We start from the raw sequence: 23,916 nt of genomic DNA, 5'->3' as shown, positions 1-23,916 counted from the left end.
CAAAACTGAATTCTGTACTTTGAAGAGTAAATAATTAAGAAGAGCACCTTCAGAAATTCATTTGGCAGAAAGGGGTGCAAGACTCTGAAAATAAGAAATAACACCATTGAGTAAAGCTCCTATGGTGAAGCAAGATGCTTAGAACAGAACTTCTGGAACGGTGAAGGATGTATCAGATTGCAGTATGTATTGTGGCACGTTTGTATCTTTACCCTCAAGCCATATGATAATATGTGGCAGAGGGTAATTCTAGTAACACTATCTGATCCCTGCTCTTCTATGTTCCAGTTGCGAATGGCACATGGGAAGAAAGACTGGATAAATTTCCATATTAGCTCTAATTTCCTAAATTTCCTCATGATGATTTCCCCAGTGTAAGTGGGAGGAAGTAATATGCTGTTTCACTGTTCCTGGGACATACTCTTTCGGAATTTTAATAGTAAACTTCTCAGTGACGTGGAACACCTCTGTCGTAGCATCTGCCACTGGGGTTTGTCGAGCAGCTCTGTAGTGTTCTCATGCTGACTAAACAATCCCATGACGGAAAGTGCTGCACTTTGTCGGATCTTGTCTATCTCTTCTATTAATTCGACATGGTAAAGCTCCGAGAGTGATGAGCAAAACTCAAAGGGTCTCAACCTGGCATCTGTTTTTCCTAGTCTTTGTTTTATGTGGTCATTCCACTTAAGGTTGCCCTGGATGGTCACTCCTGGGCATTTTACAGTAGTTACAGTTTCCACCAATTTGTCATGAATAATTTTCTGTCAATAGTGTAACTGCAGAGTAGTGGATCTCTTCTCCTACATATGCACTATATGTTACGTGTATTTATGTTCAGCGTTGACTGCCAGTTCTGGCACCATTCATCAGTCCTCTGCAGGTCTTTCAACAGTTCACTACAGTCTTCTGACATTGCTATCACTTAACAGACAACCATATCATCAGCAAATATCCTTGTGGACCTTCCGATGTTATCCACAGAATGAGAATTAATGACAATATGCATTCACAGCTAAGCATTCATTCACAGCTGAGCATTCATACAGAGTATTAGTACAGCATGAAAATAGCTACCAAATGCACCAACACAGTAAACTCATCATTCACTCATATTCATATGTAATTACAACCAAGAGTAAAAATGAAAATCAAATTGCACACTAACTTTCACTATCGGGAAGCCGTTGCCACTTCGGTCTTTGACAGCACCGCGGCTGCCCTCCGTTTGGTAGCGAGCGCGGTGCTGCTGCTCAGGCTGGCACAATATCTGTAGGTGACTCCTGCCATCTCGGCTGATGTTCGACAGCTGAGTGGACAGTGAGACGGGACCCGTGTTGTGGCAGCCAGAAAGGGCCAGCGGCCTCGCTGGCGGTGGACCCTGCACAGTCCGTGGGATGCCACCGGTACTGTGGGAAACCGATGACACGCCTCTACCTGCCTCTCCCGTAGCTGATGTAAGAAGGCTACACGAAAAACATAAGAGAAGCACATAAAAATCATTATCATTGTTGTCACACATACACACACACACACACACACACACACACACACACACACACACACACACACAAAGAGGCAAACTACATGTACACGTGATCACTATCACTGGTCACTTTAGCCAGACTGTGAATGAAAGCACCAACCAGGAGTGAGAAGGGAGAAGGATAGCAGAGTTTGATTTGGAGGGGAAGGGGGGAAGAGAAGAGTTTGGTCTGGCAAAGCATGCAAGGACTACAGTAGAAGGTGGCAGGACAATACTCGGGCTGTGTCACGAGGCTGTGATGAAGGGAGGGGGAGTGCAGAAAAGTGGGTGAGCAGAGAGGTGGAAAAATAGGTGCATACGTCGGCAGACAGTGAGCACAATGAGGGTGATGGGATGTGAATTGGGAAGACATTACAGTACAGAGGAGGCAGAAAGTGTTGGATTGAGGATGTGTGGACAGTAGTTTATCATAGGATGAGGTCAGAATAATTTTGGGAGTGGATAATGTGTAGTAAGGATTACACCCATCTGCACAGTTCAGAAAAGCTGGTGGTGGCGGGGGGAAAGCAGATGGCCTGGGACATTAAGCAGCCACTAAAATCAAGCATGTTACATACAGCTGCATGTTGTGCCACAGGGGATGATCCACTTTGCTCTTGGTCACAGTTTGACAGTGGCCATTCATCCACTTAGACACTTGGTTGGTAGTCACAGTAATATAAAAAGTTAAGCAATTATTATATCAGAACTGGTATGTGACACGGCTGCTTTCACAGGAGACCCAGCCTCTGTCTGGTAGGGCAAGCCTGTGACAGGACTGGAATAGTAGGTGCTTGGTGGGTAAATTGGACAGGTCTTGCACCTGGGTCTTCCACAGGGATATGATGGCTATGGCAAGGGGCTGGGACTGGGAGAGGCATAGGGACGGATTAAGATGTGGGGGTTGGGTGGACAATGGCACACAAGTTTAGGTGGCGTGGGAAGGATCTTCTGAAGAATGTCCCTCAATCCCTGGTATGACTATAGATAATCAAGACCATGACAAAGGACGTGGTTTAGTTGTTCAAATCGAGGTGTCGATGGGAGCACTTCTTTGTAGCTGGTTCTTGGTAGTGGTGGAAGGACTGTGTGTGTGTGTGTGTGTGTGTGTGTGTGTGTGGCATGCAAAACCTGTTTGCAGACTAGATCTTGGGCACAGTGCCTGTCTGCGAAGGCATGTGCGATACCTTCAGCATACTGGGCAAAGGAATTCTTGCCACTGCAGCTATGCCACCCCCATGTGGCCAGGCTATATGGGAGGGATTTTATGGTGTGGAAGGGATGGCAGCTGTTGAAATGCAAATACTTTTTGTGGTTGGTAGGTTCAAAGCAGAAAGAGGTGTGGATGCAGCCATCAGAGAGACAGAGATCAATGTCCAGAATGTGACATGTTGGGTTGAGAAGGATCAAGTGAAGCAGATGGGAGAGACGGTGTTGAGGCTGTGACGGAATGAGGATAGTGTTTCTTGGCTCTCAGTCCAGATCATGAAGATATCAATGGAGCTGGACCAGACCAAGGGTCTGGGGTTTTGGGAGGCTAGGGAGGTTTCCTCTAGATGCCCCATAAAAAGGTCGGCATAGAAGGGTGATATACGGGTGCCCATGGCTTAGCTGAGGATTTGTTTGTATACCTTCCCTCCAAAGAAGAAGTAGTTGTGTGTTAGTGTTAAGTTAGTAAGGTATATGTGGAATGGGGTAGTGGGTTTTGAGTGACATTGGGAGAGGTAGTGGGAGTTATCATTACAACACATTTTCCACTCCTGAAATTACCCCAGCCTCAACCTGCAATAACCTACTGTCCCCACATCCTGCACTCAACAGTTTCTGCCCCTGTGTCCTACAACCTCCTCCAAATTTACGTCCCCTCACCATCATTGAGCTCGCTCTATGCCAACACACCCCTCTCTTGTTTCCCTCCTTTTCTGCCGCCCCTCCCCCACAGCCTCTCAACACTGCCCAAACCTTGTCCTACTGTCTTCTACAGAAGTCCCTGCAAACTCCATCAGACTGTGCTCTTGTCTCCATCCACCTGTACTCTGCTACCCTTCACACTTCCCAGCCCCACTCCTGATTGCTAATTTTGTTCAACGAAACAGTTCCAGTCCTGCTAAACCGGCTGGGGATAGCTGTAGTGTGTGTGTGTGTGTGTGTGTGTGTGTGTGTGTGTGTGTGTAATTTTCTTTGGCTGAAAGCTTAGTGTGTAACAGTCTTTTCATTGTGCCTGTCTGCAATTCAAAATGTCACCTTTAAGGAGAGTATCAAAAAATCACTTTCATAATTGTTGATATTCCAACTTGTATTTTCCATTGCTTAGAAGTACAATTTTTCTAACATGTATGACTAGCGACTATGTAAACATATCTGCATGGAGGAAAAAATATAACCCACTGTAACAGTCCAGTTACATGGTAATGGAAAGTTCTGGGAGGAATACGAACAATGGCATGAGTACTCTGAATGCCGAAGACCTCCTCAGATGGGTGCCATAACAGTCGAAGGAGCAGAAGATGTAGCTCTCATAAGTAGCACTGCAGCGTTCACTTGGAAAAATTTCACTGTAATGTGACAAACTAAATCACTCCCACTGAAAAAAACCTGTGCACATGCAAACATGTCTATACTGATGAACTGTGTTATTTCCCTTCACAACAGTAACCCATAATCTATGCAATACACTGTTCTTAAAAGTTTTGATAATTTAAGTAAATTAAATCCAAATTAATTTTAAGATTTATTGTATTTGTGTGCCAAACAATGCCAATGTGCAGAAATATAAATCAGTCCAGCAGTACTGTCTGCATGAACTAATTTAAAGGCATAATCTAACACAGTTGGTTAACGAAAGAATGCTGCATTATGATATCAAAGTCCACATAATTACTGGTGTGAAGCAGCATTAGCAGCTCTAGTAATAGGAAATATCGGTATTATTTCCTAAATACTTTGGCCTCTTTCCCCAAGTTGTACAGCCACTGCGTGCAGTAGGCACCTGACCCTCAAAGAGGAAATCTTAATGGTATGGTGGCATCAAGAAGTATGTATAATGACTCAAATAACACATTTCATACATCTGTTAAAGGCTCATGGAAATTTTTAACTGGAAACACCACAGTGTAGATTCAGTCTCACCCCTTCCCTAATTCTTCTGCCCCTTAATGTTTGACTCAAAAGTAAGTTCGCTCAGCAGCTTGCTCCCTCTGCTGAAGCAACTTTCATTTTAGTTTTCTACATTTAACTGCATGCAACTAACACAATTCGCTCAAGAGGAAGTACAAAGCCACAAATTCACAATGCATTAGTTTTGTCATCAGATTGCCTGTAATCACAAAAATCAGCTAAAGTTTACTATGAACCACCCACGAGCTGCTCTTGTTCGCAGTATAGCACAGATGTTGGCAATGACTGTGGTTGTGTGGTTGGTGACAGCCAACTGGAGGGTAACAGATAGAGTCAATGACAAGCTGTTAGCCAGAAGATATGAATTACTCCCATTATTTCTTCCCTTACTGGTTTGGCCACATACTGGTGTTTATGTTACATATAAAGATACCTTATGGATGTTTCTGCAGTTAATCTGTACAAGACTTTAATGACCTCCTTCAAACTGATATTGATGAACACATCTGAACTACAGAATATTTGTAGTGGTGACACACTGATACTAATTAAATCATGTGAAATATGGAATTTTGTTTGTGATCTCTCTCTCTCTCTCTCTCTCTCTCTCTCTCTCACACGCACACACACACACACGAATTCCTTGCACTGTGTTAACAGCCCTTTCTTAACTTTCTGCTACTGGAGACTCCTGGAGTGTCTCTTATTGATATGTATAGCAGTTTTATGGTGAAATATTATTAATGATTCAGTCTGAAATAAGGAATCTGATGGCAGTGACTGATTGTTATCAATTACTTGCATTTCTGGAAGGCTCTTTATTGATTTTCCACTTCTGCTGAATCTTGGAGTTCCTATTATTGATTATATAGAAGTTTGACACTTCTTGTCTTGAAGCAGTTACTACAGGATCTGTTTAAATTATGGAAACTTTTGTTTTGTGATAGTCTGATCTGAAGTAAATTGTACACAATATTGAACTTTTGTCCCGGCTACATACACAAATTACTTGTGTTGTGTGGATGGCCCTTTCTTCATTTTTTGGTACTGTAGCATGCTGACATTTCTATACATTTATACATTTCTAATGATGGAGAACTATTATTAATTATTCATTCTGAAATGTGGAATGTTGTGTTGGCGTGTCACCACTAGGAATTATTCATGTTTTATGGTTTGGCACTTTTTATTTTTATGTTAAAGGAGTAATTACAGGATCTGTTTAAATTACAAAAGTATTTGCTTTGTGACAGCCCAGGTGGAAGTAATTTGTGTAAAATATGCAATTTTGGTATTGATGACAAACTCTCACAAATTATTCCGAATGAGCAGGAGGCTATTTCTTTATTTTCTGCTACTGTAGAACTCTGGATTTCTATTATCACCTGTATCATAGCCTGACATCTAGGTTAGAACAGGAGGTGACAGTTTTATTGTGGCAGTGGTGACAGATTGATCTATTGTGTAGCCCAACATCTACATTAGGGTGGAAGCTGCCGATTAGGTTGAGAGTTGATGAAACCAATGATTATGAACACGACATGTATATTGAAGTGATGGTACATCCTGTAAAGCAGACCAGGTGTATGTGACTGAATTGTCTCTCAATCTGTTGCAGCATCAGCTGCGACAGACAGGTAGTAATTGAAGTGCCGATAATAAAATTTTAATGTGCTGAATGAATTCTTCTGACTAGAGCTGATGCAAAAGGGGGTGACGCTGTGTCATGGGGTCATGTCCCACCAAACCAGAGAACAATTTTACTGAAAATGTGTATATTCTTACAGATATTAACTTTTACTTGTCTGAGCTAACTTTATCAGTGCTCAGTCATCTTAGAAGGCAACCATATTACTATCTTGAGTATTCTTTTGAATAGCAAATGAATAATACTGAAACACGACTTCATCCTGAGTGCTCTTTTTTGAGTAGACAATTCTATTTCACTCCATTGTGTTTTGAGCTGTGGCCTGCAAAATGACTTCATTACAGGGAGCTTGTCCCTATGAATGACAAAGGAGATAATGTTAAGTCCTTGACTTATGGTCAGTGCTAGAAAATGTGCAAAGTGTGGCCAGATATCACTCTTATTTCTTGGATGAAAGGTACAGACAGCGTGCAGTGGCGCTGCAAAAAGATTGATTACAGAGTGAGTTGCAGTATTCAGAAATTTATTTTTGTTTGGGAGAAAAAGTATTCTCAGAAAAGTTTTGCAGTTAACTTATCTATGGGTGAAATGTTGCAGGAACATTTTTATTACAGATGAACTGTGTGTAACTGAGAAAACAGTTGTAGACTGGAAAAGTTTTGCAGAAAGTGTACATAGAAACTATCAAGTGCAATAAAACAATACAGCCCACCTGGAAGCAACAAATTCAAGCTGTTTTGGGTGATATAAATGTTTGAATGAAGCCTTACTCAAGCATTTCACTGAAAATCACAAAGTGACATTTAAGACCCCCAAAACAGATGCATACATCAACATTACTGTCAGCACCTGGCTGGCTATAAGAAGCCCGCTGAACATAACTAGACAGTGCACAAAAATTTTTGATACCTGTTTGTTTCAATATATGTTGCGAAGGAGATGTAGTGAAACGCAAGTTTTATTTATGCATTTCTTGAAATCTGCAGCATCAGTGTACATTCCTTAGTGTAACGTCTTCTTTTGAATAAAAACCTGGTGCTATTATCATTTTTATATTTTCTGGCACTGGTTAATTTCTTCTATATTACCACTAGTGAACCTTGCAATACTTCCCGACTGCTAAATATGTATGGGAATTCTCTATACACCCTGATCTCCTTCCACCTCCTCCTCTCTCTGTCCATCTCCTACCCCCCCCCCCCCCCCCTCTCTGACCTTGCACCTTGTTTATAATTGCAAACAAAACTTGGATTAGGAAATGAAATCACTCAAAATCAATGCATAAATTGCTTGGGTTAATTAATATACGGGGTACAGGAGACAACTCTCCAGCGTAGTAGCTTCAATGATAGTATCTCTCATAGCTTTAACCTACAAATCGGTACGACTGCAAAGTTTCAGACAGTTCGCATTCCACAGTAGTATTCTTATCACAAGTCAGTAAGGCATAAATAAAACATTCCTGTTTCTTCTTAAAATTGACTGACACCAAAACCAAAACAGCACCGTTGAATTATGAATTTTGTTTAAAAATTATATATATAGTTAGAAAGAATATATGTGTAAGAAACTATTTTTCTAATGATTTTAATGCCCTAATACCAAACTTGAAATTGATTGTGAAAAAGAAAAGAAAAACACACATTTTACAGCACAGCATTTTCTTCCTTGAAGTTGGTTTAAACAGAAAATCTGTGCACTGTTATTTAAAAAAATATATAGCCTATGCCCATCTGAACATTAGTAGAATATCTTGTAACAACTTTAAGTAAAATGGTTTCGAACTTTTCGAGATTTTTGTTTCCTTTTTATGTAAAATATATGTACTTATACATTTTTTATGAGCATATCATGTAAAAAAGTAAGATATTTGGTCAAGAACTATGAGATTTTTTACTAACAACATTTCCACTTTATGCATTACATGCATATTTATGTGCCACATACATTTAAAAAAATAAGTAGACTATGTCCTTCCGAACATTTATAACATTATTGTGTAAAAATCCAAAGAACTCTTTCACGAACTTTTTGAATGTTCTGCCACGTTTCCCCTTTATGTACTATATATATATTTACATACTACATATATAAAAAAAATACATGGCCTATGTCCAACCAAAAGAATATTAGAGAGTCAGTAAAAACTTAACTCAGTCAGACAAGAAATTCAAGGTTTTTGCTAATATCTTTTCCTCTTTTTGTATTATATACATATTTACATATCTTATATATTAAAAGAACATGTAGCCTTTGTCTGACAGAGTATTTATTAGAGCATTGTGTAAAAGTTTGAAGTAAATTAGTCAAAAACTTTTCATGGTGATGTAAAGCTACAACTTGTCTTTATATAGTAGTATAAGATTTTCTTGGAGATGTCATTCGTCTATGCAACTAAAAAAAGGTAGCTCCATTAAGTTTCGGGAATGCAGCCGCATGAATTCTGCTTCTTCTTCTAATATTTCGGCTGTATACCTTTCAGCCATCTTCAGAGAGAGCCGTACGACTGACGCTCCAGCGCTCGCTCCATCATGGAGTGAGCGCTGGAGCTTCAGTCGTACGGCTCTCTCTGAAGATGGCTGAAAGGTATACAGCCGAAATATTAGAAGAAGAAGCAGAATTCATGCGGCTGCATTCCCGAAACTTAATGGAGCAGTCTTTGCGCCGCGAAAACCTGAAGAGTCACATAAAAAAAGGTAGTTTGTTTTTATTCTACATACATTTCACTTCCTTCTATTTATGAAGCATCATCAGTGGTGTGTCATACATGACATTTCATAAATACAAAGAAGCGAAATGAATGTAGCATAAACACAAAGTCTGATTCGGTTCCATAGACAGGCCACATCTGAAAGAATGTAATAATGATACACTTGTGTTAAATCATTTATTACATACTTTTGTGTATCTGCATTTTTCTGCAAAAATTAAGTTTTGTTGCAGTAAGTTAAAAGTAGTTGTATTAAAATGGAATACTTGTTTCTCCTGCAACTGAGACTAAAACAACACTGTTATTGTTTATACATATCAGCTGTTCTGCCATTCTAGCTTTCCCTGGTCACTAGTAGCAGGCATTCACGACTTACACTTCAGTTCAGTTCAGGGACACTGACAGTCCTTTGTAAAGTGTACCACAAAAATCTCATTACAGTTACATACTCTAAAAGTTCAATTTCTTCTAAACTATACAACAAAACTGGACAAAGTACTGAGCATCTACTATACCTTCCAGGAATTTGCAGGTCCTTCCTCCCTCTGCTCATCGTTTCAGAAAAACCAAAATTGTCATTGGCATCATCTGACTCCAACTTTATATCCAATTTCTTGCGTTTTGTTTCAGGATGATCATTTGACCATAACACCTAAAAATAAGTATATCATAACAAAAAACACACATATTTGCCTGATAATTGGCATAAACAGAATTACAGAAAATCTCAACTTGTGAAGTAATGATTATATCGTCGGCATGAATATCAAAGAAATGCTGTGGTTATTACCTCCTGATCTACCACTTTCAATCCTGGTCTCGCAGCCAACTGGTAATCAAGGTGATGGTCAAAACCTAGTCCAGAATCATTAGAATTTTCACAAGGATCAGCACCAAAGCCACGAATGTCTCTTCCCCCTGTCACTGTAGCATGTTACAGAAACAAATCTAACTTCAATAAAGGAAATATTGTACGTAAAACTATAATAGGCGCATAAGACTAATAACACTCTAGTGGAAAGATATGTCATCACTCATATACCACCTGTGACAGCAGATTACAAAGAGTTTAATAAAGCCACTGTTAAGAAGTTGAAGTCTCAGATGAATGATGATTTATCCTTCCCATTCTAAGCATAGTGTGTCATTTGTGTCTCCCACTGATGTACCAAACAAATATACAAGTCACATTTAAAGTAAAGATGTAAGTTGAAAGATGGGCTCTTTATGCAGGCATGGTCTCACTTGTTCTGTACTAACTTTTGGGACCTCCATATTTAGCATACACAATTTCTTCTCTCTTATGTACAGAAAGTAAGATGTCACAGAGAGAGGCTTATAGACCAAATGGGATGCAAACGTTTCAGAGAACTGTACTTCATCTTGTATACATATGATCTCATTCTAAAAATCAGCAATTCTAGTGACCAATTCAGTGGTACTAACATTATGGACAGTAGCAAACAGTACATGGAGACCATAATGTATCAATTCACTTTGCAGCAGCATGTTCGCTGTTTTTAAACTAGCTGATAGTTTAAAACTAAGCACTAGAGTGAGACACAAACCAGAGCCCTTGTCTTTTATGGGCAGTGGTGTTCCCCCAGGAGTGCCAGTCTGTCAAGCAATGAGGAGTTTGGAAGATGGAAAAGTGCTTTTGGCAGAACTGAACTGTGAAGGTATGTGACACCCTCCTGACTCACATCAGAACACTAGCCATGGCAGTGGCAAGCATTTGTGTTCAAGTCCAAAAGAACTTTCAAAGCTTAGACAGTTCCAATATAACATTAAAAATTATCTAACACAATTTCCTTTCTGAAGTCTCACTTGTGTAATAATTTACCAAAGCGGTGCATGAACTGAAGACATCTACAATGCACATAAACAAAACATGTTTTCCAAGTGGTAGGAGATGGAAACATTTAGAAATATATAATAAGACTGTGGGAACCAAATGTTTCTTTTTCTGGTACTGGAGAGTTACCAAATAGTTTGAGAGGGAGAAAAATATGTTTGATTCTGCCTGAGAAAGGTAGCTATCAATTTTAAGTCTTCCTGTATGTTTCTACTGTCGCCATATGGTGCATAGATTTTATCTATCCACATTATAATTGTGTTTCACTTTGCACTGCCCATTTTGAGTGCTACTGTTCTAATTGCATAAAGCAATAGCACATTATATGATAATTTCTCTGGACTGTGTGTTTCAGCATTTGTGTTAACTATCTCCAACATCAATCCTCTTTCAAAGAACCTGCAATGTTACAATTTTCTTGATTTGGCACGTGTATTTCATGGGCAATTCCAAAATTAAAATGATAAAGAAACTGATAGAGGAGTTGGTAATATTTTATGGGTCAACTGAACCTACCAACATCTGACATTGGAATTTCCCATAGTGTAATAATAATGTGGCATGTGACATTACATGTGTGCAAACAGAACACTAACATTATTTCTTTTGCACTTGTTTTATTGTTTGCAATGTAGGTTGTGGTGATAGACTGGTCTGTTCATATCCAAAGGCGTAGGTTACTTTGGAAGACAACAGTTTGGTTTTGAGCTGGTGAAGCAGTGCTGAACATTTCAGTGAATCCAGATTTACTTTATATTAATCACTGGATCAAACTGAATAACAATCATGAGTTCATCCCACACCATATACTGTCTCAAATATTGGTAACTTCCAAAGTAATTAACTATAATTTATACACAACTACATTGCAACCACTTACAAACACACAGTGTGTGTAATGCAGTGTAAAAATGTACATATATGAAAAGAAAAGAAACAAACAACAGATAGCGTGGCCAAAGCAAACAGAACTGTACACTACATCACACACATTTTCAAAATAATATACCAGAAATGCGAAAAAAAAAACACTTCTAGAAAATAATTTTAGAGAATCTTTAGTGTCAGGTTGACAGCTTTCACCTTTATTACCAGATTAGATACAAGGAATTTACATTGGAAAAGAAAAAGAATTTAGTAAAACTATTTTTCTTTCTTTTAAGTATACATAATCAGATCCATCATTCCCAAAATAAAAAAGCGCATTCTTTACAAGAATCATTGCAATTTAAGAAACTGAACAGAAGTGATTTAATGGTTTTCAGAACACGAATTCCCACCTATGTAGGCGATTCAGATTTTGGCAGTGGCACAAATTTTCATTGATAGTATATGGTCAGTCAGAGAGGGAAGAACAACCCATTGGAATCAACCCAGTCAACAATGCTACATTAATTTACTTTTTAGTATTGATACACAAAAGTGACCACGAGGGGCAAGTTCCCAAGTTTGCAAATATGACACATGCAGTAGAAAAATTAAAATAGGACTAGGTGAATTATTCAACTATTGGAGACAAACAGGAGTCAGAAATTTTTGTCTCCTAACATGTATGCATTCCTCTACTTCTTTTACTTAATACATGAGGTTACAACAGTGGAGGTCTGGGATCACCTCCTACATTAAAACCTGAACTGAAGTCTTTCACAAAATTTCCCATCCGCCAAAATACAGAGATGCCAATGGACAGGCATCAGGCTCTCCAAAACTGTATTTTCTTAGCTTCAAGTAAGGCACTGCACCAAAAAATATTTCTGAATAAATGTTGTTGTTATTAGCTTCAAATTATTCACTGCACCTCAAACAACAACAATTAACATTAAATTAAGTTGTGAGGTAAATTCCATCATATTCTTCAAGAAACACAACAACATTATTTTGCTACATCTATCTTTTCCCACACAACTGGAGACAAAATTAATGAGAGCCCCTAAAGAAATAACCATTAAGACAGAAACGAAGAAGAATAAATTGCGAAAGTGAAGTACTTCGGCACATCTTACCTGATGCTCGAGTCTGCGTTAGAGCTGGTCGCTTAGCACCCAAACCTTTGACAGATCTTCGATGTGGCCGAGGCGGCAACGGTGTACTGACAATGAGCTTCATTGTGCCTGCAGCAAAACACACAACTGTACAGATGTAATACAGTACTTGAAAGATGACTGGCTCACAGATATAATAATGTAGGCTTAACTTAAAAACAGCTGTAAGCACCAGCTGATACAAATAGCATGGAACAGTTATGACCTGTTAAAGCAAACACTGCAATCAAATTTTTAGTTGTTCCTATACCAAAAACAACACCAAGCAGTAATTACTTACAAATGTGTAGTAGTTAATCACAAATGTAATGTTTAGAAGGAACAGAATGGTAAACACACATTCCTGCTGAGGCTTCACTGTAACACTATGTTGGTGATAGTACTTGGAGGATCTGGTAAGTACTGGTACTCGATTAAGCCTATGATTCTGGGCCCTTAACATACTGCCTAAAAGTAAGTAATCTAGTGAAGGCAAGAGCCACAGACATTAATAAGATCCTTTAAAGGTGTGCCCTGCTGTTAACTAAGCATCATAAGGCAAAACTGCAGAAATAATGCGCAGAGGATCATCCTCGATATGGGGAATATCAAACATTTCTGGCGAATTAGGACAAATATTTTTTTGCAGTCCACGTTGCAAAAATAGTAACTATTTTCTCAACCATATGTGGAAAGTAGACATTCAGTTAAAAAAAGTACGTGAAGCAAGTACGAGCCGTGGTAGATGCTGTCTTAACTGGTGTCATCATCTTGTCGGTATGTTTAAGGGATTGGTATGGAAATACATATTGTTTTTGTCACACAAGAAGCATGTTGTTATTGATCGTTTCGATCCAGCCGGGATCGATTACCACCGTAAATTGGTGAAATGTCCTAGTGTCCACCTGATATATTGATGAACTATTTCTACACCTATCAAGTGTTCGGACGCAGCTTCAACTTGCGCCGTGGCTTCGCACTTTCCCGACATTCCAGAACTGCGCACTATGCCAGCGGTCGCGGCTGGAGTGACCGAAACGCAGCGCGCCACTGTAGGATGTGCGCGTTCGTCACGTTTCGGAGCACTGGCCAGATTGCAAGCGGTCCCGCGAATGAAAATATCTGCGCTATTTTCATAAACATGCACGTTGTCACTAGCTCCGGTTCGCCAAATTCACTTTCACACTCTTCCACGAACGTCGAGCAGTGAGTAAATGACGCCGACAGTCGCTGTAAATGACAGGAGGCACACGAAACGCTAGTGTCAGGTGGCGCGCCGCGCCGCGCAGCCAAAGTGTTTGCAAACCTCTGTGTAGTCATCCCCCGCCGGCAGCATCCGTCTTCTGCCGTGACTGAGAAGCGACTACCGCAGTTTATCAACAGCAGCACAAGCCGGCGCAAAGACTGTGTCGCCTAATGAGTCACCGCGCACCGCACACACGCACGCACGTCCCTTCGCACCAACCCGCACGCACCGGCGCAGCAACACAACTGTGAGCAGCCGCAGTCACAAACAAGTGCCGGCGCAGGCGCAGGCGCGGTGCCCTCAATAAGCGCCGTGTTCCAGCCGATTGGCCGGCGTCCCGGCTCACGTGGCCCTCCATGTGACCCGCCGTCGCCGCTACCACGGCAGTCACGGCGCAGTTTGCTGCTCAACAGGTTTGGAAGCACCTCAATCAGCGGGAGCCACTCCGCGCTCTCTATACTGTTTTCTGATACTTGTATAAAACCAGGCAGCACCATTCTACGTAAATCTGTTCTCCCTGCGAGCGATTGGTTTCTTTAGGCCTTAAATTACGGAACATCACTGTCCGACGACACTGGTTAGCTTTTGCGATCAAAGCATAGATTTTTTTATGCTTCGCTCCTCAATTTAAAGTTTGGCTTGGACGAACAGTAAAACATTGCCTAATGACTACGTGGCAATTCAGAGAGACTGCCTGAAAACACGATTGCCGCACAATCACTGCAAACAAGTCATATCCGTTAAATCTATACAGGAGTGTGCGTACAGGGCGATTTAAAGTGGAACGATCACATAAAATTAGTCGAAAGAGGGATGGCGCCAGACTCAGATCCAAAGGAAGAATTATCACTAAGTTGTAGTCTGTGCACGAGACAAGTAGCTAACAAAACTCTGGTTCAACCGTTATGTGAATACTGCTTGTCAGTCTGGGATCGTTGTCACATAGGACTGATCGAGGAAATAGAGGAGATCCAAAGAAGAGCAGCGCGTTTCGCCAAAGATTCGTTTACAAGCCCGAAAGCGTGATGTAGGTGATGCGGCTGACCCTAAGGCTTTGTGCATGCGGTATGCTTCACTGAGAAATTCCGAGACACCTGCCGTCCTGGAAGAACCAACCAACATATTACATCTACATCTATACTCCACAAGCAACCATATCGTATGTGGCGGAGGGTTCTTACTGTACCTCTGACCCTTCCAGTCGCGAATGGTGTCCGGAGATGAACAAGTGTTGATAAGCCTCCGTGTGGACTCGAATCCCTAACTTCACGTTCATGATCGTTTAGTGAGATATACGTACGAAGAAACAACGTTCCCTACGCACGAGGAAATAACACTTCCGTTGACTCACTCCCGGAATTTTAACTAAACCGCACAGTAATGCACAACGCCTCTCTTGTAGTTTCTGCCACTGAAGTTGCACGAGCATCTTTCAATGAAGCTTTCGCGGTTATTGAATTAACCTGCGACCAAATATTATGTTCGTCTTTGGATCTTCTATACTTCCTCTATCAATCTTATCTCGAAGAGGTCCCAAACTTCGATATTCATGCATTTCCGGCAGTGTCCGTTGTGCGTTTACACAGAGACACATTTACTAATGAAGAGTTGGCCTATACGCACCTGATTTGTGGGTACGTTGAATGCAATGGAACAGCATCCCAACGGTCCTATGCGATGGCTACCACATCACAGTACTATTGTACAGCCTGATTACCCCATGTTGTGGTTTGTGCGTTTTACGTTCTGCTTACTGCATATTACACACTTCTCCACTATTGTGACGGTATTTTCACAGAAACAGAGGTCATTGCGGTAACAAACCGAATACATCACAATACATTATTACTCTGTTCGAGCCGCCAACACCGTGGGTGCCTTATACAAAGCCACCGACCAGGCGTCCGGATTTGGTCGGAACAGTTCCTGTTTTTGGAGTCCAGTCCTCTTGTACCCATCAGGTTCTGCCGTTACCCCTAAATGTCCTGGTTTTTAGAAACAAAAACAAATTCTAGGTCTTGTGATGGTTCAACATAATACAACTTTTTGTGCTTCTGGCATTCTAAAAGTATTTGCACTTTATTTCTATATCTTATTCCTAATCGAACATACCATGGCGCGCCGTAGTACGAAATGCGTTCACGTGGCCCACTTGATAATGCAATGGAGATCTTCAATAATACTTGCGCTGAAGTTGGTATTACTGATCTAGATTTGCTTAGCGGTAAACCTAATGATTTCATGTGTATACGTTGACGTTAGTATTGCAGGCGGTACAGCACAGATAGTAGGTTCTCTATTCACTGTGTATGGACTTCACCACCTCCGCAATACCCAAACGGCACTGCATTTTCAATCAGGAGAGGTAAGTAACGCATTAATAATACAATGTCATAAACAATGTGATACAAGTCTGTTTTTAATTAAATCAAATTTAAGCAATAAAACTCTCACGCATCATTTATTTACTTCTAAAACAGTTATCCATTCATAATAAAGAGGGATTAAAAAATTGGTCCCAGCATCGACTGCCAGTAATATGGTCACCTTACCTTATACCAACATACACAGAAGGTATTCCTGAAAAACCTTTGAAAGTTTGTCGGCGGAGTTCTGAATCATACTGTATACCGCGAAAAGTAATGGTCTTATAACACTCCCTTCGGGAACAAACTTTAAGAAACAGCTGAAACCATTAAAACAGGACAAAGCTACAGGGCCCAGTGGAATCCCTATCATATTATCTACTGAGTTTGCACCTGAGATGCCCATCTTTTAACTATCATGTATTGTAGATCCCTCGAAGAAAAAACCGTGTCCAGCAACTGGAAGAAAGCACAGGTCACGCCATCTAAAGAAGGGCACTAGAAGTGACCCACAAAGCTGCCTTCCAATATCCCTGAAATAGATTTGTTGTAGAATCTTAGAACATATTCTGAGCTCAGACATAATGAGATATCTCGAACAGAATGACCTCCTCCATACCATCAAATACGGATTCTGACAACTTCGATCACGTGAAGCGCAAGTCGCACTTTTCTCACATGACACGCAGCCTTAGATCAAGAGTCTGGCAGATGCAGTATTTCTCGATTTCAGAAAACGATCGTATGGCGTGATGATGGGGTCCCATACTCCGAGGAGAGTAGAGGCGATGCGGAAGACCCGCACCACCGACTAGGTAAGGTCCTAGGGGAGGTGGTTACCATTGCCTACCTCCGACCGTAATGGGGATGAATGATGACGATGAAGACGACACAACAACACCCAGTCACCTCGAGGCAGGGAAAATCCCCTGACCCCGCCAGGAATCGAACCCGGGACCCCGTGCGCGGAAAGCGAGAACGCTAACGCAAGACCACGAGTTGCGTATGGCATATCAAGCAATATTTGTGACTCGATCTTTTGGCACAGAGAAAGCAGCAAGTTATCTTGGATGAAGAGTCATCCACAGATAATGGAATTTCGGGTGTGCCCCGAGAAAGTGAACTGAGACCTTTCCTGTTCATCTTGTATATTAATGACCTTGATGCAACAATAATAGTAAACCTCAGAGTTTTCGCAGATAAATATTCAGTCAGACCTTGATAAGATTTTTTTAAGTGGTGCAAAGAACGGCAGCTTGCTTCAAATGTTCAGAAATGTAAAATAGTGCACTTCACAAAACGAAGGAAGGTATTATCCTATAACGATAATATAAGTGAGGCACGGCAGGAATCGGTCAACTCATTACAAATACTTCGATATGACGTTTTTGTAGGGGTATGAAATGGAATGATCACGCAGGCTCGGTCGTGGGTAAGGCAGGTGGCATACTTTGGTTTATTGATAGAATAATGAAAAAATGCAGTCTACAAAGGAAATTGCTTACAAATCACTCGTGCGACACGTCCTAGAACACTGTGTCAGTATGTGGGCCCGCATCAAATAGGACTAACAGGGGATATTGAAAGTATGCAGAGAAGGGCAGCACGAATGGTCCACTGGTTTGTTTGAACCGCGGAAGATGGTCGCATAAAAGAACTGAACTGCCCGACTCTTCAAGATAGAACTATCCCGAAAAAGCTTACTGACGAAGTATAAGTTACCGGCTTCAGAATGTAACGCTCTCGTACGCATCGAGAGGACAAGATTAGATTAATTACAGTAAGCACGGAGGCATTTAAACAATCGTTCTTCCCGCGCTCCGTACGTGAACAGAACGGAGAGGGGGGGGGGGGGGGCACTGATAACTGGTGCAATGGGACGTACCCTCTGTTACACGCTTCACAATGGTTTGCAGAGTCTCTGTCACACACTGTAAAACTGCTTGCTAAGAACGGATCTAGATGTACGAAGGGCGTTCGGAAATGATTGTTGTTGTGGTCTTCAGTCCAGAGACTGGTTTGATTCAGCTCTCCATGCTACTCTACCCTGCGCAAGCTTCTTCATCTCCTAGTACCTACTGCAACCTACATACTTCTGAATCTGCTTAGTGTATTCATCTCTTGGTCTCCCTCTACAATTTTTACCCTCCACGCTGCCCTCCAATGCTAAATTTGTGATCCCTTGATGCCTCAGGACATGTCCTACAAACTGATCCCTTCTTCTAGTCAAGTTGTGCCACAAACTTCTCTTCTCCCCAATCTTATTCAATACCTCCTCATTAGTTATGTGATCTACCCACCTAATCTTCAACATTCTTCTGTAGCACCACATTTCGAAAGCCTCTATTCTCTTCTTGTCCAAACTATTTATCGTCTACGTTTCACTTCAATACATGGCTACACTCCACACAAATACTTTCAGAAAAGACTTCCTGACACTTAAATCTGTACTAGATGTTAAAAAAATCCTCTTCTTCAGAAACGCTATCCTTGTCATTGCCAGTCTACATTTTATATCCTCTCTACTTCGACCATCATCAGTTATTTTGCTCCCCAAATAGCAAAACTCATTTACTTCTTTAAGCATCTCATTTCCTAATCTAATACCCTCAGCATCACCCGACTTAATTCGACTACATTCCATTATCCTCGTTTTGCTTTTGTTGATGTTCATCTTACATGCTCCTTTCGAGTCACTGTCCATTCCGTTCAACTGCTCTTCCAAGTCCTTTGCTGTCTCTGATAGAATTACAATGTGATCGGCGAACCTCTAAGTTTTTATTTCTTCTCCATGGATTTTAATTCCTACTCCGAATTTTTCTTTTGTTTCCTTTACTGCTTGCTCAATATACAGATTGAATAACATTGGGGATGGGTTACAACCCTGTCTCACTCCCTTCCCAACCACTGCTTCTCTTTCATGCCCCTCGACTCTTATATCTGCCATCTGGTTTCTGTACAAATTGTAAATAGTCTTTCGCTCCCTGTATTTTACCCCTGCCACCTTTAGAATTTGAAAGAGAGTATTCCAGTCAACATTGTCAAAAGCTTTCTCTAAGTCTACAAATGCTAGAAACGTAGGTTTGCCATTCCTTAATCTATTTTCTAAGATTAACAATAGTAATTTTTGTACCTTATTTATTAATATATACGAGAGTTCTATGTACTCTCCACCGATGTCAATACGCCATTGCCACCTTCTGGTAATGTCATTATTTCGTCACGGAAGCATTATTTGGGGATAATACGCATCGACTCGTGGCAATCTGCCTGCAATTATCCATCGTGGTTGCCCTGTCGCCCTAGCTGAAACTTGCGCGCGCGTTTGTGTGTGTGTGTGTGTGTGTGTGTGTGTGTCACAGTACATCCTGCTGTTGTTGACAACTGTTCTTTGTGGAAGCAAGTTTTACACCTACTTATACATTCCGTGTCCCATGTGTGTGATAGTGACACTATGGTTCGTCGCGAGTCACCAGTTTCTCCAGGATAGTCGCCTTCTATTTTGTCCACAGCTTTTCCTACTTAACAACAAACAAGCGTTGTCCTTTCAGTACATATTGAGGTCTGCGAGGTATGCTGTTATCAGGTCATCGTCCTACTAGAGGACGTGTCCGTAGTTTGAGCGGTATGTGTAAAACAACGCAATTGTAAATCATTTCCGAACGCCTCTCGCAGACGTAGATCTACATCTTAAGTTGTGCCTTATGATCCCTTCATTTGTTGTTTTCTGCCATTTGTTAGACATAAATTCTTGTCTGTAGTACTGCAGAGAAGCAGACATACAAAAATTAACAGCTTCCCTAATTTTCTCATTTTTATTTGCGGGAAAAGCTGTAATTTACGTTTGTGTACTTTTCCACCAGCATCAGGAAGAGTGAATAATAATATTGCAGACCACTTTTATATAGAATTGATGTGGTGCAGAATGAGATGAACGAAATACATGCCCTGACGCTGGAGATATCGCTCTGGAATGCAAAAGAATTCAGCAGTGACCCGATACATTGTTTTCTTTATGTTTCAATGTTATAAACCAGCACTAAGAATCGAGTGCAGATGTATTTAATAAATGTTGCTGTACGGATCATTACCCCGTCTGACGGACATTGTAGGACACATTTGAAAACTAACACGATTTGCTAACAACTGTAAATGCTTCTACTAAGGTCCCATATTTCCAATGGTAGCCTATGTCGATACGCCACAACTAAAACGGACTTTCGGTTTAGACCAGTTCGCCACTACTGTCCCAAAGAAAGGGAACATCCTCGTCGCTATCCGTTGTTTCAGGAGAAAGAGTTTTACCGGGCCCACGTTCACAGCTTCCTGGTCACTGCTTTTTTTAAAGACAGAAGTGAAACCCGACATCATATTACGCTATTACAGCTAATGGTCTCTAATGGTCTTTCGTTCTGGAAATTTCCGCCGCGCGTCTCTACCTGACAACTCGGTTCTTTACGTATGATTATTGCGCACAATTTCGCTTCTCCCTCTCCCTCGGCTGTTATTTCGGGCGGAAGAGAAGAGCAGATTTTGAAGTCTTTTCACATGCCATAACGGGCGCATTTCCATGTGGGAGAGGTCGTCGTGACACCGATGACATTCTTGCACTAAATCATAAGAAGTTAGTATCCGACAGAATTCAATCTGGCGTCACGGTGCAACTGAAAAATTTCAGAGCAATTAACGACGACACTCGTAGAGTAAGAGTGTGGAAAAAATAATCTTGATTTCAGTTTATGAGGTGTGTTCAAAAAATAATGGGAATTCTGTAATTTCGCATGTTGCAATATTCGTCCGATTCCCATGGTTTCTTTCTTGTGTTGGTAAACATGTCTGAAAAGTATTTATACAGTGTCAGCCATATCAAATATTTAGTTAGTCGTCAGCTATCACAGAGTTATATGTTTTGTAGTAGTATCGGCAGTTATTTGCTTAGTGTAAAATGTATCTGAGGATTTGTATTAAATTGTGCTTCAGGAAAGGAAGAAGGTGGAGAAATGTTATATATTAGTTTTGTTGAGTCTGTCACGAGTAACACAAGGCTTTACGAGTGGTATAACAGTTTTGAAGAAGATCGTAAAGCCGCTGAACATGATGACAGCCCAGACGCCCAGCACATCATCCACTAACGAAATGGTGCAAAACTGAAGCAAATTTTATGAACAATCGCCGAATCACAGTCAGAGAAGTCGCTCATGATGGCGTATCAACTGACTCGCGCCATAAATTTCTTCTGGACGTTTTGCGTATGAAAAGTATGATGGCGAGATTTGCTCCAAAATTGTTTATTTTGAACAAAAACAGTGATGAATGCAAACTGCTCAGGGGTCACTAGACGAAGTCAACATCGATTCAGAACTACTAAAAGGTGTCATAAAAGGTAATGAAACGTGGGTTTACGGATGTGACGGATGCGAAGGCTCAGTCGTTCTAACTGAAGCAATCTGTTTCGCCAATACTGGAAAAAGTTCGATAAGTGCGGTTAAACGCTCATTGTGTTCTTCATTTTAACAGCGTATTTCACCATGAGAAGTTGCCGCAAGGTCGATCTATCAATAAGGAGTACTCCTTTCAAGTTCAATGCCGTTTGCGTGCAACAATCCCAAAAAATCCGGATTTGTTTCGAAACAATGCACGACTTTAGCAGCACGCTAATGCACCTGATCACATTTCGTTGCTGTTTCGTGAATATTTGGGCAAAGAAGATACTGTAATTACACCCCAGCTTCCATATTCGCCAAACATTACACATGTGACTTGTTTTCTGTTCGCGTAACTAAAGACTACCTTAAAGGGCTGTCATTTGACAAGCATAAATGAGGTTAACAACGTGTCGCTGAGAGAGCTAAAAGCTGTCTCAGACATTTAGAAGTGTTTCAGAATTGGGAAAAGCGGTGGTATATTTGTATAATATCTAATAGGGGCTATTTTGAAGGGGAGAACATTGATGTAGACGAACATATCAAAATCTTTCCAAAAAACAAAAATTCTCCTCATTTTTAGAACACACGTCGTATGTGCGATTCCTACAGCGCTACAAGCTATCGCAGATTTTTACACCACATACACATCGCAACCTTTTATTATATGATTTTTATCCTTTTATGAATTGCCACGCTGTTATTAAAATTCACTCGTAATCAAGCGTAGAGGATCCCACAAGTTTCCATCACGACAAAATTAAGTGCCACGCTTTAAATACCGATTCGGTCATCTAGTCTTTCCTCGAATTGCACTATGTATGAGACTGTTGCGCTGTTCTACTTGTTACGGCTACAGGAAGCTCGAGGCTCACATCACAGTGAGGCAGCGTGGATTTGCGTGTCGGCAGCTGCCCCAAACCACATCTGGCGAATGCTGAAATGACTTCTGACACTAGAGCATGGCAGTTTTCCTCCTCTAACCTGGAACACCTCTGCTAGCTCTCCGTCTCTAACGAACACGATGTTGACGGCGGATTCCGCAGAGATGATACTGGAACTGTGGCGACAACGTTGGGGCTACGACGACGACTGTTGCACTCAGAAAATCAAATTACATCGAGGCATCGCTGTCAACACAACATATACAAACTTTACAAACATAGCTACAGTTAAAAATCGCGATAACACGGCAATAAGCAGCTAGAATTATAAGCTTTGTTCACTTGATTGCATGATAATTGGCGCTTGATAAAGACAAAGTGGGCAATAATACACGGGCGTCTAAAATTAAAGCAACACACCGTGATTTCCCCGTCCTGTCTCCAAGTCAAGATATACTCATGCCAACTGACAACAGATATTCGTAGGCTCGTGTTCTGCACGGAAGATGGCATTCCAGTCCACAGACAACCACATCAGGGCACCTACGAAAAGTAGTAGTATTTGCCGAGTAGTGCCACACTTATTTTCAGAAGCTGAGACCTCTATTCGAACTCACCTCGCTCTCATACTGTCGAAAAGCAAGCCTGTGGTGTTGGCACATTCTGCCGCTACTGTATAACATCAGGGGTACTGCGTGGTGTGTCAGAAAGCGTCCGGACACTAATGGTCGCATAGTCCAAAAGTGAACAGAAGTGACAGTAGTTCTTCCTGTTGCTCGTTATGGTATTCCGGTGAAACGCGGTAATTCCTATTCTACTACCACTCATCTATTTCGGGATGAGTGTAAATTTTTTTTTTGTTGACTGTGTCAGTCTTGACCATGTTTTTTGACAGCGCGCAGGTAGATTCCGAGTCAACTGGGTTTGCTCAGAGAACACTGGGACTGCTCACTCCCAAAAGACAGACATCCTTCCTGCAGAGCCACACCTCACATGACGAGCCTCCTCTTCTGATTGCTACGCCTCGAGACGTTGCCGAGTGATTATTTGCTACCTGGGTCTGCTGCAGCGCCTCACGTAGCTTTTAACAACATTTGTAACACAGAGAGCCACGATATCGTGAA

The 23,916-nt window shown here is 41.1% G+C and overlaps 1 protein-coding gene across 3 annotated transcripts in view; it reads right to left on the bottom strand.

Annotated features, from left to right (window-relative positions):
* Positions 1–23,916, bottom strand: part of LOC126191486 (nuclear factor of activated T-cells 5-like) — a 376,907-nt gene that overhangs the window by 48,924 nt on the left and 304,067 nt on the right. For 2 of the 3 annotated variants that reach the window (XM_049932371.1, XM_049932372.1), the window contains exons 2-5: positions 12,856–12,963; positions 9,788–9,921; positions 9,513–9,649; positions 1,166–1,463 (exon numbers count right to left, since the gene is read on the bottom strand). In XM_049932371.1, the coding sequence (XP_049788328.1) occupies positions 1,166–1,463; positions 9,513–9,649; positions 9,788–9,921; positions 12,856–12,963 (677 nt within the window). Of the gene's footprint in view, positions 1–1,165; positions 1,464–9,512; positions 9,650–9,787; positions 9,922–12,855; positions 12,964–14,179; positions 14,301–23,916 lie in introns of those variants that run through there. The other variant, XM_049932373.1, reaches the window with a different exon arrangement.

The sequence above is a fragment of the Schistocerca cancellata genome, chromosome 6, assembly GCF_023864275.1.
Source record: "Schistocerca cancellata isolate TAMUIC-IGC-003103 chromosome 6, iqSchCanc2.1, whole genome shotgun sequence".
Lineage (NCBI taxonomy): Eukaryota > Metazoa > Arthropoda > Insecta > Orthoptera > Acrididae > Schistocerca > Schistocerca cancellata.
This window is presented reverse-complemented; position numbering and strand designations above follow the sequence as displayed.